The sequence below is a fragment of the Carassius auratus genome, chromosome 4 (genome assembly GCF_003368295.1).
Source record: "Carassius auratus strain Wakin chromosome 4, ASM336829v1, whole genome shotgun sequence".
NCBI lineage: Eukaryota > Metazoa > Chordata > Actinopteri > Cypriniformes > Cyprinidae > Carassius > Carassius auratus.
Window position 1 is genome coordinate 5,819,729 of NC_039246.1, and position 17,346 is coordinate 5,837,074.

General features: G+C 36.8%; 1 protein-coding gene across 4 annotated transcripts in view; it reads left to right on the forward strand.

Annotated features, from left to right (window-relative positions):
• Nucleotides 1–17,346, forward strand: part of phf21b (PHD finger protein 21B) — a 54,131-nt gene that overhangs the window by 32,607 nt on the left and 4,178 nt on the right. For all 4 annotated transcript variants that reach the window (XM_026224227.1, XM_026224235.1, XM_026224243.1 and 1 more), the window contains exons 3-12: nucleotides 6,541–6,633; nucleotides 7,103–7,447; nucleotides 7,900–8,025; nucleotides 8,505–8,556; nucleotides 10,634–10,710; nucleotides 10,798–10,852; nucleotides 11,153–11,175; nucleotides 12,256–12,414; nucleotides 15,026–15,092; nucleotides 15,195–15,298. In XM_026224227.1, coding sequence (XP_026080012.1) covers nucleotides 6,541–6,633; nucleotides 7,103–7,447; nucleotides 7,900–8,025; nucleotides 8,505–8,556; nucleotides 10,634–10,710; nucleotides 10,798–10,852; nucleotides 11,153–11,175; nucleotides 12,256–12,414; nucleotides 15,026–15,092; nucleotides 15,195–15,298 — 1,101 coding nt within the window. The remainder of the gene's footprint in view (nucleotides 1–6,540; nucleotides 6,634–7,102; nucleotides 7,448–7,899; nucleotides 8,026–8,504; nucleotides 8,557–10,633; nucleotides 10,711–10,797; nucleotides 10,853–11,152; nucleotides 11,176–12,255; nucleotides 12,415–15,025; nucleotides 15,093–15,194; nucleotides 15,299–17,346) is intronic.

Genomic DNA, 17,346 nt, shown 5'->3' on the forward strand with positions numbered 1-17,346 from the left:
TCAAGCTACACTTGAAAATGTATGTAATTATACATATATAATTATATTATAATTATATAAAGTGTTTGCTTAAAACCCTCTTAAACCATCATCGAGTGCTTGTAATAACTTGATTTTGTAAAAATTTGTAGTTGATTAAAAACGATACACTGCTTGTCATTTGTCACAAAACGGACAGTGCTCTCCAGATCACATAATTCAGTGGAGAATTTATAGAAATGATATTAAGAGCATGCGAGAATAAATCTGTTCTCAGATACCAATGATAACATGAACTCGGCATCCACTATCAGAAAAGTCTACTCTTCTTCTGGGTTTTTTTTACACTTGTTTTCGAAACCGCGCAAGCCCTCTCGCCTTTTTGCGCAAGAACTGCTGCTCCGTGCACGTGATCTTAGCTCAAATCTAATTGGATGGCCAATTTCAACTTTAAAAAAAACAAAAACAAACAAGGGACGAATACAAAAAAATCCATGCTTTTTCGCAACGTGAATGTTTGCGCCTAGTGTGAATAGCCCCATAGGGATCTGTTGTTTAATTTCAAAGCACCATTGTGCCGAACATTCGCGCCAATTTTTTTTGGTCAGTGGGAAAAGGCATTAATGTTTTGTTATAAATATTATATTTTTTATAAACTAGGCCTATACGACAACAATTTCTTACTTTCTGTCAGGAGTTCAGGCATCCATGTGAAATATGAAATGTGAGCCTCTAGTACATCCAATGAGAAAAAAATGTCCTCTACATTTCTCAAAGTCATCCTCTAAACATCCGTTTTCATCCAAAAGTATGATCATTTGGATTCTATGAGGTTTATTACAAATTTCTTTATTCCCTAAGTGTCAGTGTGAGCATTATTGAGTGCTAAAACGGGTTATTAAACACTTCACATAACAAGTTTGGGAAGATGTTTGGCGTGTCTTTTTGAAAACTGCAGCCCTTGTGAACCCAAAGGTATGACTGCATGATGAGTATTGTTCTCCACTCACTTACAGTACTGTCGTGCCTTTTGTTGTTGGTTGTATTATGCTCAGCCAACCAAACACTAAACATATGTTTGTCCACAAACTTCTACGAACAAAAAAAAATCTCTATATCATGTGATTTATTTACTTCGAGATCATACAACACCGGCTACACATACAACACCGGCTACACTCAAAGTGTACTTTTGCTGCAAACACTAATAAAAACAGTCAACCATAGGAACGCTGAAATAATCGGCTCGCAAACTTCAGTAAACAAAACAATATTTTCATGGTTTGGTTGAACAGGTACGATGTTCAAACCTATTTTACAGTCACCCGTTGCCTCGTTGTTTATATCAGAAAATATTGTCTGCTCTGGTTGGAATGTGTCCCGGTGCAGGTCTTTCATAAATAATAGCAAAGACCTTCCCAACAGAAAAGAGTCTTTATTCGCATGAGTAGTCACCCCCTCCACTCTTCCTCCCCCTGCTCTCTCCCTTCCCCCTCCTTCATGCTGGAACGCTGGGATTGTTTTACTGCCTTTTATGGCTGTATTGTTTGGGAGAGTGAAGCTGTTTTCAGCTCTCCCAGCTGCCCACTGATTCAAACCTTAAAACACCCATCAGACTGGAGGAGGAGAACCAGTCACAGTCTTTTTGTTTCGTTGATGAATATGAGAGGTGGGGGGGGGGGCACCTCAGACCACCTGGCCAGTCATTTGGAGCCGGATATAAGTGGATTGTGGTCCGGTTTTACAAACTACAAAAACAACAAGGGTAAAACATCCAATAGTTGTAGTTGGTGAGGATTTTGAAAGTTTTGTTATTAGAATTAGCAACATCTTTACCAAAGTTTTTACCAAAGTCTTCATGTCCACTCCTGACATATATTTAATTTTGCTGTAGCATTTTTGTAGCATAATTGTTGAGTCTTTTGAACGACATACCTTTTTTAAGGATAAAATGGCTTAGACAATTAAGATTTTTTTTTATCGAAAAAAAAAGTTTGTAGAACTGGATAGTTAAAGATTGCAGGGAATATATATATATATATATATATATATATATATATATATATATATATAAAAACAGTTTTATTATTGCTGTAATATTGCTGTTAAAGATAAAAAATAGCTTGTCAAAATTTTGATGGCGAAAGCATTTAGTCAAATATTTCTGCTTGAATCATAGATCTAGAATGGCATATCAAATTATGTAACGGATGAAACCAGACAGGATTTCCTGTAGCCCAAACAGCAATGCATGTTCACAATCAAATATCAAGGTTAAGGGTTCAATTCTGAGAGAAAGCTAGAAATGTGTACCTTGAATACCATGTAAGATGATTTGGATAGTAGCATTTGCTGCATAAATGCAAATTAAGAGCACACAGTAAATGTTATATAAAATCATCATTAAAGCATTTTATTTCAAATCAATTTGTATATAACAAAGCTGGAGTGTTATAACTTATTCTTATTATTAGGGTTTCTTTTCCTGTTATTTGCCTGTAAAACAATGAATGAAGAATATTATTAAATTAGACCTCAAATAATGCATTTAATAACATGATTACTAGTGTCCATGTGCAAATGAGATATGGTTGCTTCAGGAGGCAACATGTATTTTAACACAGGAAACACAAAAGAGGAATATTAGGCAACAGATTGAGCTCAGAGATTGGGTTCATTATTTACAGAGTCCATAAAAATGGAGTCCAGCAGCACATCTTTCAGAAAGGTCGTTCTTCTGTCTGCTTATTTACAACCTCCCCCTCACTGTGCCTCTGCAGATGTCTTTACTTTTGTTAGGCAGCAGTCAGAAGTATTTCTCTGCTGTTTCCCAGAGAGACGTCAATGCCAAACAAAAGAGACTTATTTCGAGTGGAAATTCTTGCCTGTTGGTTTCCAGGAATCAGTTGAAGAGATTTAATTACCGTTGTTGAAACATACAATTTTGTGAGACGAAGAATGGCATAAAATCACTTGTTCATGTTCACTTGTGTGCATATATAGTTATTTCCCTCCCTGTTCTAATTTCTGTTGTTCTGGTCAATGTTTTTGAGCACTTCTCATTTTATCACCCCTTTGAGATGAATCACTTGCTGTATTCCTCATTTTTAAAAGGTTAGTTCACCGAAAAATGAAATTTTATGTAATTAATAACTCACCCTCATGTCGTTCCAAACCCATGAGACCTTCGTTTATCTTCGGGACACAGTTTAAGATATTTTAGATTTAGTCCGAGAGCTCTCAGTCCCTCCATTGAAACTGTGTGTATGGTCTACTGTCCATGTCCAGAAAGGTAAGACAAACATCATCAAAGTAGTCCATGTGACATCAGAGGGTCCGTTAGAATATTTTGAAGCATCGAAAATACATTTTGGTCCAAAAATAGCAAAAACTACTACTTTATTCATCATTGTCTTCTCTTCCGTGTCTGTGTGAGAGAGAGTTAAAAACAAAGCAGTTTAATGATATCCGGTTCGCGAACGAATCATTCGATGTAACCGGATCTTTTTGAACCAGTTCACCAAATCGAACTGAATCATTTGAAACGGTTCTCGTCTCTAATACGCATTAATCCACAAATGATTTAAGCTGTTAACTTTTTTAATAACTCTCAAGGTCCTAAACTCGGCTATGTTTATTATGGGTTTTTGTATTCTTTATTTTGCACCATGTGACTTTGATTTGACACGCTTAAATATGCAAAATATCAGTGACATAAGGTGTATTGTAAGTCATTTTATATATGAATTATATTTTTAAATAGACGGGGACAAGGAAAGAGAATCTTATTAAACTGTAAAATATTTTAATCATGCAAAGTTTTATGTTTGGTTCACACAAAATGCATTTTTGTGTTTCCCTCCACTGCATTCTGTTTTTTTTTAATGTAGACTTTTTTTTTGTCTTATGCATTGCAATCCTTCAATTTGTAATATTTGCCATGTTTGTGTGCTTCTGTGCGTCCCTGTGTTTAATAAGCAGCGTGTACGCTCTTTAACAAAACTAAAAAAACATCGCGCCAGACTTTAGACCAGGTTTGAGTTGGTCTATGGCACAGTCTATTTTGAGCTCCTTAAAATAGCATTGCACTAAAAATACGAAAATGGGAAAATGTGAACCGCGCCGGACTGAAACTAGCAAACACACACTTGTGCTGCGTGTAGTGTATTATAGGGCCCCACGTCTATAAGACGCTGTCAAATTTAAAGTTCAAATTTAAAATTTATGTTAAAACACTTTTCCATTCCTTAGTGATAGTACATTTTTAACATGATCTGCAGCTCCAAAGGGTACACCATCAGTTGTATCTAGCCTTACAGTGGAGCCACCTAAATGGAGATGGGCTCTGTGCCGATATTTATGCCCCACTGATAAGTCAGCAATGGGGTGCTATGCTACAAACAGCCACAGTAGCACACGCCGTTCCAAAAAGCATCACTAATAACTCCCACACACCAGTGACACGGCAAGTGTCAAGTGTTAATTGAATTGCACAGCGTCTACGTGTGCGCAGAGTTGTTCTGGTGACACATTTTGAATGCTTCATTTCATTTCCAAAAGAATATTACTATCCTGGTTCAGCTAACATGTAAGGCTACAGTTTTTTATAATACGGTGAAATAATAGATGTTAGATTAATGTTACTTTAAGGTTGGTTGTTTGTCTATCTCCATGGTTGAAGTCAACTGTCCTTTTTTACTAGAGGGCTTATTTAAATCTGTGGACAAACAAATATAATATATATGATTTTGTTCCAACTGTAACTGTAGTTTTTCAACTCTGTCTATAAAACACTCATCCGTAAGTGTCATTTCCTCTTAGGCCAACCTGCTGAAGAAAGTGGCTGTATTAACTATAGTATTTTAACTGCTCACAGCGCCTCCATGTGGTGTTTTCTGGTATTGGACCACTGGCGAGAGAGGATATACAAGTCTTTTTATTTATTTTCTTTATGTGACAGTTTTATCATAAGAGCTTCTGTGTTAAGAGCTAATTTGGTTTCGTCATGCACATTTTTTTTTTTTTTTGGCTATTTCTTTTTATATTGCTTGTTATGTGATAAAAGTAGTGAACAAATATTCTGTCATAAAACTGTTTTCAGTAGATATTTTAACAGCTGAACAAGGAAAAACGTGTTAATATTAATAAATTTTTACAGCAGAATTTTGCTAAAACCTCTCTGGGAAGGCTTGCATTTTTTATTGATTTGATGAAATGTAGAATCAGAATTTTCTTGAATAAATTTAGTGGTATGTTTTGGACTTAAACAAAGCTTAATATCTTCTGCGGTGTTGCTTGACAAGTAAATGAATCTTAAAGATTTTAAGTTATTTTACTGGAAAACGAACAAAGTACATAAAAATACTTAAAGTGTTTTGTTTTCATAACATAAATATTAATATAAATAAATTAATAAAGACCACACAGCATGTTTCATACAGTATTATAAAAATATCTGATGTGTTTGTCAGTGACTACCGCAGTAGTTTAAAACAGCCATAAGATCTATGACAACTCACCAAACCTAAATGACTTCATTTCTTTTGTGGACCACAGAAATAGACTACTGCATTCGAAATGTTCTGCTAAACAGCTAAAAATAAGTGCTTCAGTTTAGCATTACGAAACATAATGGGGCTCCGGGCCAGAATAAGCTTTATTGCTTCTGACTGTTCATGAACTCCTGCTGGAAATGCTTCAGTCATTGTGTGAGGAGTCTTTTACACTCGTCTCACTCCTACACAGGTCTAATCGGGCCTCCGGATCCGCAAACGGTCCGTGACGTTCCAGGAAAGAGCAGAATTGTTAGCGTTCACCTGACATTTCGTTCTTATGGCAGCTGCAGGGGCTGATGGGTAATTCACTGCAGGCCTGCTGTTTAATTTAGTACTTTCAGAAAATACAAGCTGAATGCCGCAGCTCAAGGTTACTGCTGTCTCTCTCTCTCTCTCTCTCTCTCTCTCTCTCTCTCTCTCTGCTGGGATTCAGCAATTACTAAAATCACAGCCCTGACGGAGCAAGACATTTCATCCGGACCGTTGTCATGGGAACAGGCCGCAGGCCGCCCCACCTCCTCATGTCGGTTCACTACTGCACATTAGACTGAGACGAGTGACTGAGAGGGATTTTAAAGCACTACGTCTCAAACTCTTCTGTCTTGCATTCTTCTGCTTATATAAGAGCCCTGTGACGGTGCTCACTGCGGCCAGGGATGACATTACAGCATGTACAGCAAACTAAAGCTTTCAAATCACATGTAAATGTAAATCAAAAGTCATCTCCTGAATCACTACTTAATGACTGACTCAAAATGAGCCATGAAATGAGTCAATCCCAAGAGTTTGGTACCAGTTTTTGTTTCAGTTCACTGAAAAAGCACAATTATTGTAGAAGAACCGCTTCTTGAAAACAAATCCGGCTCTTCTGTCCTGTTGGGCTGTTTAGAATGAGCAGTAAATGAAGTACCTATGTAACTATGTATGTTTTTCATCATTCTGCCCTCCTGACATCTGAAATGATTGCTTTTGCCGTCTCATCGTGTGTTTGGTTTCTGTCTGGCAGATGTTGGGAGCCCTCACTGCGATCCCGATAAAGGTGCCTCACATCAGCTCTCTGCAGCGGCTGGCAGGACACTCACCCAGTGTGCTACCTCAGGTGATACACAACATTAGGAAACACTCAAACCTGGATTCATGAACCCTTATTGTTTACAATTAATTTTCATAGAAGGCACAGACACAGCAAGCGTAGATAATCCACTGTAGTGACCCCTAACAGGAGCAGATAACTGTGAGAATGAGAGAGATTCAAAGCGCTCTTTTGTTTATTTTATTGCTTTTTATCACTACTTTATTCTTTGCTTTAAAATGTAAAATTTAACTTTTGCTCATATAGAATTGTAAACATAAACTATAAGCACATAAACATCTGAGATTAAAAGAGATCATAAACAAGTCAAACTTCATCGAAGATAACCTGCAACTAAGCAAATGTCAATCAAATCTGATAGAAACTTGACCTGAAAGATTGAACGATTTTGTTTAAGAGGTCAATATATTTGAAGCCAAAGCCAAGAAACATCTGCTTCATAGGGGGATAAACTTTGTGTTCTGTGTCTTTTTAGGTCAGGCCAAAGACTCTTATTCCAGACAGCCTTCCCCACAGCCCATGCCAAGAGAAGCAGCCCGGTCGAACGATGGCTGTGCCGCAGAGCATGGCTGTGGTTAGCCCAAAGAGCCAAGGCGCATCCTTGCCAACTGCCAACAGCACCTTCAGTCACGAGAGACTGTCCAACGGGCAGGAAGAGAGTTCCTCTTCGCCCTCATCTGCTCCGAGCACGTCCACAACCTCCGCAAGTCCAGGGGTGGCTTACGCCATCATCTCAGCAGCCTCGCCCGCAGCCCACGGGGTGTCAGGACTAACCGAGGCCATTAAGGTGCAACCGCTGATTTTCAGCCCTGACAGCAAGGTCAGAAGATCTTTCATCACCTACTTGCCTAATAAACACGAAATATCGATGCATGCGAGTATCGCAATATTTTGTTTGCCGATACTCTATCGATTCTCAAAAATGGAATATCGATATTTTTAAAAATCATACAAGATTCATGGCAGTTGTTTCATTTTGAGTTTACCTCCTGACTGCTAGATGGCAGTCTTCATCTCTGAACGACAGTGAGAGTAACAGGAAATGCTAGCATTGATATCGTTATTCGCTGCTAGTAATGGAGGATTAAAGAATAGTCCCTGTTCCTGGTTTGTAGTACAAAGCTGAAGTGTGCCGCCATTTGGGCTTTTGTGGTAACGTCCACTTAAACTGTGAAGCAGGTTCTAAGATATATATGGTGTTTTTATAAAATAAATGTTATACTTATTATACATTTTAAAACCGTAAAACTGGTCCTTAATGTGTGTATCCAGGTTATAATCATTCAGCCCCAGATTCCCAGCAACTCCAAGAGTTCTCCGGCCTCACAAAGTAACAGTCCTGTGAAGGAGCCGAGCCCTGACCCCTCAACCCCAGCCAAAAAGGAGGAGGATCCAGAGGTACACTCACAACTAGTCTTGGCTATTATAAACTTTGTTGACATGACCAGTGTTCTTTGACAGGAAGAGACCATCCAGTTGGCATGACATTGACTAATTACAGCAGTGTTGTAGTACTTGAACTTGTGGAGGACTTGAGTCTGAGTTTGGTGGTGTCTGGACTTTGGGTATGCTAGAGCCTATCCTATGTCTTGGGTCATTGGCAGAGAAATAACCTCAATATAGGGCTAGTCCATCATAGAATCACAGTTAATGCATGTGAAATATATAGTTGAGGACATCTTATTACTAATGGCTCAAACAAAAAACAGGATTTGCCTTTATCTTCAAAATGTGTCGAATTGAGTGACTGGTTCGGCCCAAAACTGTTGACGGTGTTTTGATGTGTTTTCAAATAAAATTAGTTCTGAAGAGTTATGTTAACATCAAATTTATTTCAATATTGAATGTATTCACTTTATTAACCTTCTGTCCTGCAGAAAATTGCCTTCATGGTCGCAATAGGCCTGGTCACTACAGAACAGTTGGAAGGTGAGTTGCATTCAGGGTTTGAAATTAACACTTGGCAACCCACTACAGTAGATCCGGAGGGAAGTCAGCCATGGTGGAAACACAAATATCAGGCCCTATTATACACCTGGCTAGTTTTTGCTAGTTTCAGTCCAGCGCCACGTCGTTTAATTATCAAATGCATTTGCGCCCATTTGTGCGCCCATGGGCATGCTGGTCTAAAAGAGGTCTGTTCAGGTGCATTGCTGGCGCATTGCTATTTTAAGGAGCTGAAAATAGATTGCGCCATAGACCAACTCAAACCTGGTATAAAGTCTAAAGTCAATGGCGCAATATTTTTTTGTTATTTAAAGAGCGCGTTGGTAGAAAATACGCCTCTGGGCATGTCCACAGTGCACGCTGATTTTGCTTATTGCACACAGGGATGCTAATCACACATACATGCCAAATATTTAAAAAAAAAAAGGATTACATTGTAAAAGAATATTATTGTGTAGGCTACTTAAATATAAAAATTTAAGGATGGATAGTCATTGCATGTATTAGAATTAGGCTACCTATTTGCATTTTATTACTACTTATAATGATGAATGAAATTGGCTTGAACTATTGAGAAATGAATTGAACAATCATGCCAATACACACACATATATATTAACTGACTCATCGCGCTGAGCTTTGGTGGATTCCTGCTTGTCCCGCAGATGATCTGCTCGCGCGCTTTAACAGATCAGTTTCTTCGCTTGAGAAGCGTTCATCTTTTCCGCCAACAAATTCCTCCATGTAAATAGCGATTCGCCATAGTGCGTGCACATCTCACTCTTAAAGGGAATGGGAGATGACTCTCTGATTAGTGTATTGAACGTTATTCACATTACTCATTAAGAGAATAGGGACAACCCATTCCAAAAATGCTGCCCGGCACACGGACCGTTTTTCCATCGTTAAAATAGCAAAAGTGGATTTGGACACGCCCTGAGTGTACCTGCGCCGTGCGCTTTACACTTTGTGTTTAGATCGTTAAAATAGGGTCCATCAACTCAATAGCCAGTTTGACAGGTTAAGATTCGTAAATGATGTCCTCCAATCAGGAGAATCCAATATTAACAAAACAAAGCATAAAGAGGGTTGCACACTGTATGAGAAGTGCCAAACGAATACCATTTTAGTTCCTGAATTTGAATTGAAGTATCAAACAAGATGCTGAATTGTAATTATAATCTAAATTCAGTTTAGTATAATTAAAATGGAATGAAATACATCTATAAGCTATTTCCAGTAAATTTTGGACATATTAACTCTTTCCCCACCAGCATTTTTTGAAAAAAATTTCATGGCCCCCAAAATATTTTGTTTGTATGAATATCTGAACATGCAATACATGCAATTCTGACTTTTTTTTTCTCAGAATTGTGTGATATAAACTCACAATTTTGAGTTAATTTTGAGTCATAACTCGGAATTGTGAGAAAAAAAAGTCAAGATTTTGCAAGATTTTACCTCGCAAATGTGACTTTATATCTTGCAGTTCTAAATTTATAACTTGAAATTGTGAGTTTATATCACGCAATTCTGACTTTATAACTCGCAATGCTAGTTTATATCACAATTCTGAGAAAAAAAGTCAGAAGTCAGGGCTTCCATACATTATACGTATCAGCGAATAAAAAAAAAAGTGAGTGACGTGACATTCAGCCAAGTATGGTGACCCATACTTAGAATTTGTGCTCTGCATTTAACCCATGCGAAGTGCACACACACAGCAGTGAACACACACCCGGAGCAGTGGGCAGCCATTTATGCTGCGGCGCCCGGGGACTAAATGAATGCATTTGCCAAACGTGTTGGCACATGACTGTGTTGAATTGTTAGAAAATTGTTATTATTTCAAATTCAAAATTCCATTCAACATCCTGTGTATTGTGACCAGTTACATTCAAATTAACACTTGAAAGGAGACAATCATTCTCATTTCTGCACAACTTTAAATGAAACAATTTAGCAAATTATCAAACAAAATATAAGAAAAGTATTCAATGTGAGTTAATTTCTGTCAGAGATCCAGAGTAAAAGAAGTTCATGTTTTCATTTCTGTCAGAGATCCAGAGTAAACGGCAGGAGAGAAAAAGGCGAAGCACAGCTAACCCTGCGTACAGTGGACTGTTTGAACCAGAGGTCTGTCTGGCTGTCATAGTTTCTTTAAATAATGTTCATTTTATTGCTAAATGTTCACTTGTAAACATCTTACATCTTGCTTTTCAGCGCAAAAGGCTTGCTTCCAATTACCTGAACAGTGCGATGTTTCTGTCAGCGAGAGGTAAAATAGATTTCTACTTCTGTCAACATAATGTTGAGCTGAAAAATGATGCATGAAATGCACAGAAACATGTTTGAACAGAATAAATTAAACTCACACATTCATCGTAAGTGCTCATGTTTTAATAGTTCTTTAACCAGTGACTGTCAGTGACTTTAACATGAAAGGTTGACCTCATGAAGCCAATTGCTAATTGCTAAACCTGCTGATTACACACTAGCATTGCTGTTTAACTCTAATAACTCAGTTTTGTCCGTGTGACCGCTACTAACCTACTGTATGCTTTTACTCACACGCTAGACTCTGAGGAGCTCTGCTGGAAGGTACGACTTTAACATCATTCTGTGTTTGTGAAGAATATACAAACCTGTATGACTTTTTTATGGACCATACATACAAAATGTACAGTTACAGTGCTTTCCCATTTAAATAAAATTACAATATTCAGTAATCGGCGTGAAGTACTTTAGAAATTAAGTAAAATTGAAATACATTTTAAGTAAATTACAACTGAAGTTCTTACAGCTTTGGTCAAAATCCGCTTTTGCTAAAGCCAAAACGTTTTTTGAAAAGGCAAAAATCAAAATGAAAAACCTTTCAATGTTTCTGAATGTGTTCTATCATAAACCAACACTGTGACACCCCTAGCCCATTATAACCTACCGATCAACTAACATGGTTATTATAATAAAATATAATAAAAAAATAGTATATTAGTGAAATAGCAGTATTGTGTCTGTACAGTTTCATGTGACCCAATTTGATTCATTGCTATGGAAATAGTAATGTGACGTGTTCGAAAATAATTTACTTCTTAAAGAAATCTCAAAGGGGGCTCAGAATATTTAAAATGTTAATTATTTAACATTTGGTCACACTTTATTTTAAGGTGTCCATGTTACAGTGTAATTATACATTTAAGTACGGAGTAATATTCATTAACTGCATGTACTTGTATGGTTAGTGTGAGGATTAGGGTTTGTGTTAAAGTTACTTACATGTAATTACAGTATGGTAGCACTTTATTTTACAGTCCTGTTCCCCATTTACATACTATGTACTCATTATAGTAATTACAATAACTATGTAATAACTAGGTACTAACCCTGAACCTACCCCTAAACCTAACCCTACCTTGTATTACCAGAACTTTCTTAGATAAATACACTGTAAGTACACTATAAGTACATGTTAGTACACATACTGTAAAATACAGTGCAACCGTTATTATAATAGTAAGTACTTGTAACAAGGATACCTTAAAATAAAGTGTTACCTAATCTTTCTTTTACAGATAATTTTTTCTTGTTAAAAGGGTTACATAATATTTAAAGTGTATCTGAAGCATTGCTGACAGACTGTTGTGTGGGGTGTTTCTGTAAATGTGTGTGTGTGTGATACAGGAGGAGCTGCAGCATGATGATCACTGTGCAGTGTGTAAACAGGAAGGAGATCTTCATCCATGTCACACTTGTACCCGCGCCTACCACCCCGACTGCCTGCATCCACCTCTAAAAACTGCCACCAGGGGCATATGGATGTGCCCCAAGTGCCAGAAGAAAGTATGTTCCTCTTTGCTCTGAACACACACATTATAAAAACTCCAACAGCACAAGGATGTCTGTAGGACATTTGATTAGTTTTTTGTTTTTTTCATTTCATCTGGACAATGTAATAATCTGCGTGGATACAAATTTTTTTTTTGTCTAATGCAATTACCAAAGTAATAAATTGATCTTGTTTTACGAATAATTAGATATTTGTACTGAAAAAAAAAAAAAAAAAAAAAAAAAAAAAAAATATATATATATATATAGTTGTCCTCTTTTTATGTTGTAATGATAACATAAATTTAACAGTTCTGATGAAAGTGCCCAAGTCATATTTAGAAAAATGACCTTCTGTTACAAATACATCATTTCGGAGAAGCATTTGGGAATAATTATGTTCTTTACTGTAAATGGTTAGTCATTTTAGAAGAAAAAAATATTAAAATTTTCTACATTTAAAAGCTGTAATTGGGTCAACATTATTACATTTAGTTGCCTTACCCCTGATAGTACACAAACAGACATGGCCAAAAGTTTTGGCAGTGACATAAATTTTGTGTCTTGCCTGGTGTCAAGAAGGGCAGCAAAGAAGCCACTTCTCTCCAAGAAAAATATCAAGGACCGACTGAAATTGCACAGGAAGTTCAAGGATTGGACAGCAGAAGACTGTTTGGGACATCTGTAAAATCGATTGTTCGGAGAAGGAAAGGTGAACGCTACTGTTACGTCAACAGTAAAGTATCCTGAGACCATCCATGTATGGGGTCGCTTTCCAACCAAGGCAGTGGGCTCTCTCATAATTCTGCCCAAAACACTGCCAGGAATAAAGAATGGTAACAAAACGTCCTGCAAGAGCGACTTCTTCCAATGAGCCATTGGTAATTTGGTGATAATCCGTATAAGAGTGATAAAGAAGTGGCTCGAAGATCATTACATTGAAATTTTGGATCCGTGGCCAGGAAACTCCCCAGATCTCAATCCTTTAGAGAACCTGTAGTCCTTCCTCAAAAGGCGAGAAGCTAACATCCAGAAGCTGATATCCAGCCTGCCAGAGCTAATTGCAGAGGTTATGAAGAACAAAGTTCAACACTCTAAATATTGACTCGTTATATTTTTTGTCTATAAAATCCTTTAAAACGTATGATATGCATATCATTCTTTTTCAGTATAGCATAGAAACATGTGGAAAAATGATCTACAAAAACCGAAGCAGCAAACTTTGCAAAACACAACATTTATGTCACTGCCGAAACCTTTGGCCATAACTGTATTCTCTCACAAAGATATTTGCATTCTCTCACAAAACGTTCGCGTTCTCTTGCAAAGCTATTTGTTGTCCCTCGCAAAATGTTTGTTCTCTAGCAAAACCAGTTGACTTCAAACAAACATTTCCTGTTTACTTTACAGCATGCAGTAGTTCATACAGCTCTGTATGTTCACAGTGGAGCGGTTTATATCGTTTTATTTTGAACTCAAGTATAAAAGAAATAAAGTCAGTGCTTAGTTCAAGGGATGGTTTTGGGACATTCTAAAACACTTAATGTGGCTTAATGTTTTAAAACAGTGACTTTGGAGGACTAAATTCGATAATAATAAATATCGATATCATTATTAGGCTAATATTAATAACCTCATTAATAATATTACTATTAATAAAGCAGAATAGCCCAGAATATGAACATTAAAACGCTGCTTGTTAAGCTTTATCTCACGCATAGAAAACATTTAAGGTGGGCTAATGAACAAAATGAGTACCAAAGCAGATTAGCACAGAATGGAACGTGCCGTTTCACATGTTTTCACCACCACAGACAAAAAAATGTAGCACTTTGCTTTTCTTTACATAGTGTATATGCTATTTTTAATAAAATGTGGTCTTTATCACAGATTTTTATATTAAGCCACATTAAGTGCGCTTTTCAATGGGGGAGAAAACGCTTATGCATGTCAGCTCATATTTTGAGCTCAACTGCTTCCATTTACACGGTACTTATTTTTGATGCATAATATAGCATATTTGGTCTTTTTTTTATCAACTTCATTAAGCCGCGATAAGCATTTTATGAACCACTGCAAGCTGTATATTAAATAGAAAGTGTTTGTCCGAACTGGTTTTGCAAGAGAACGCAAAAGTTTTGTGAGGGAACCCAAATATATTTGCTAAAGAATGCAAAAGTTTTGTGAGGGAATGTAAATAACTTTGTGAGAGAATGCAAAAGTTTTTTGAGGGAATGCAAAGTTTCTCGAAGGAAAGCAAAAGTTTTGCAAGAAAACGCAAAACATATATTTTCCTCCCACCCCAATTTTTTCCCACCACCATGTCCCTTTAGGGGCTCCGTAAATATATGGAACTACTTTTTATTTTTAAGCATTATTTTTTACAATAAAGTTCTACAGGTTTTAATATATATATATATATATATATATATATATATATATATATTTAACAATATAATTATTATGGCTTTTTTTAAGTTTAAAGTGTTGTTTGTTATTCTGGTGAATTATTAATTCATACAAAAACTAAAAAGGCAGAGCTATAGTGCACAGGTCTTTAGGATTTGTTAATGTAAAGAGGACAAACAGAGTTAGCTCATTTTCTGTTCTGTTTTCTTGTTTGAAGGTTTTGAACAAAGAAAACTTGTCTTGGCCACAGAACTTCATCCAGTCGTATGTTACACATAAAACAGGTGAGCTGTCAAACACATTTAAATGCACTAGCACTCCTCAGGACTTGATTCTCAGTGATGATGAAGATCACGATGATGGTGATGATGTGTATGTTTGTACAGTGAGAGAGGAGGAACGCAGGAAGCTAATGAGGAGAAACACGGAGCTGAAACTTGAGTGTGAACATCTGAGTGAAGAGGACAAGAGACTCTGTGATTCTCTCTCGGTAAGGAACTGTGCTTAATAGGGCAAGTTTGAAATATAGACTACCTAATTTTAATCTTGATTTCCTGTTGATTCTTAATTATATAATAAAGTTTAGGTTTTGTAAGATTTTCTGCCAGATCTGGTATCGGTCAGACAAGACCGATCCAAATCCGATATTGTGCATATACTATTGTGTTGTTGTTAAGCTCCACGAAAGGCACAAAAACATTACAAAGCTCCATGAGGTTTTTGTGTGCTATAATTCAAGTATTCTGAAGCTGTTCCATAGTTCATTGTAAGGTACAGATTCAATTTGACGTAAACTCTTCTCTCTGCTGCGGCTGTCTGTCATCCTCCAACTATAGCTCTTCCCTTTGTGCTTTGAACTTTTCTATGCAGAACGCTGCATGCTGAGACTCTGTGATCATGACTTTGTGTAGCTTTGTATGGAGCCTTTGTATTATAAGACTTTTACGCAATGGAAGATTATTTATTAATAGTCTTTCTTTAGGGGTGTCCATGGTTAACCGGTTAACCGATTAACCGTTAAAAATTGTGTAACCGAGTGAAACATTTTGCTCGGTTAAGTGACGTCAATGGCGTGCATTGAATTTAGTTGTAATACATTTTTGCACCACCAGAGACCGCCAGAGCGCTCCCAGACATTTGTAATGTCCACAAGAAGAAGTATGAAGCGGGCTAATACGAGTGACGGGGCAAAATGCAAGTATTGCAATACAGTGCTTAGATATACTTCAAGTACAACCTCGTTGTTGTAATCTCAACAGCCAACACCCGGGCATCATTAGGCCGGTCAGGACTCACTGGATGCGTGGCGATGAGCTAAAGCATCTCAGCTGCGTGGCGTGTCTGTTTTTAATTCGGCTCCCATGTTAACATGTTAGAGCTTGCCGACTGCCTGCGTGAGACGCGCGGCTCAGGCGCGGCTCGACGCGTGCATGCTAGAAATAGAACCGACGCCTTGTTGGAAGCGTTTCCAGGCAAAGTATAATAGGAAAATATGTTTATATGTCATTTTGTACAAAAATACATATTAATTCATGACATTTTGATATTTGAAAGTCTATAGGTTGACATAAATTCAGATATAAATGTAATTTAAATAAATAAATAAATAATTATCGCTTTTCAAATATTGTACGTGTCAAACATAGTCATAGTCATAGCCTTAGCGAGGCGGCCGCGGAGTCTGCTTGTTACCTTTTGCCTTATACATTTTAGGCTTATTCTCAAATTCAGATTGTGTTAATGGGCGGCATTATTAGGCAGTTTTAATAGGACAATTTGACCGGAGAGATTAAATTTTGTCGGACATTCCTTTTTTTTTTTCGGCCAATGTCCGGAAATTACTATGGTTATGGTTACTATGGCACTCTATGGTTTACCGAGTATTAACCGCTAAGGGCCTCGGTTAACGGTTAATGAAAAACTTGAGAACGTGCAGCCCTATCTTTCTTGTTCTGTCCTATCTATCATACGTTGCTTCCTTCGTTACAGTGAGATTTATTTCAATTTTATAATATATTTGTATATATAAATATTTACTTTTTTCATGAATGTATTTTACAACAATACAAAGAGCTACTGTAAAATTTTACCAGAATTACTCCTACACGTGTTAACTAAATAAAGTTAAATTTTTTTGAGTATCTTTTGCTGCTGCCACTTACCTAGATTATAATAGTATATTTGTCATAAATTATGTTTATTTATTTTTTCATTTGTTATTTTCATTAAGATGAAGTTGTGTTTAACACACCAAAGTGTAACAGTGAGGTCAACAAACAGAAGTACAAAAATTTTATATTAATTAAAAAAATTAAAAAAACCTGCACAGGTATCGGTATCGGTATCTGTATCGGTATCGACAGATACTGCAAATTTTTGGTATCGGATCAGATCGGTTCTGAAAAAGTGCTATCGTTGCAACCCTTATATTTTACAGCTTTTGGAATATATTATTATTAATATACATTATTATCCAAACCAGTAAGACCTCCGTTTATCTTCAGAACACAGTTTAAGATATTTTAGATTTAGTCCGAG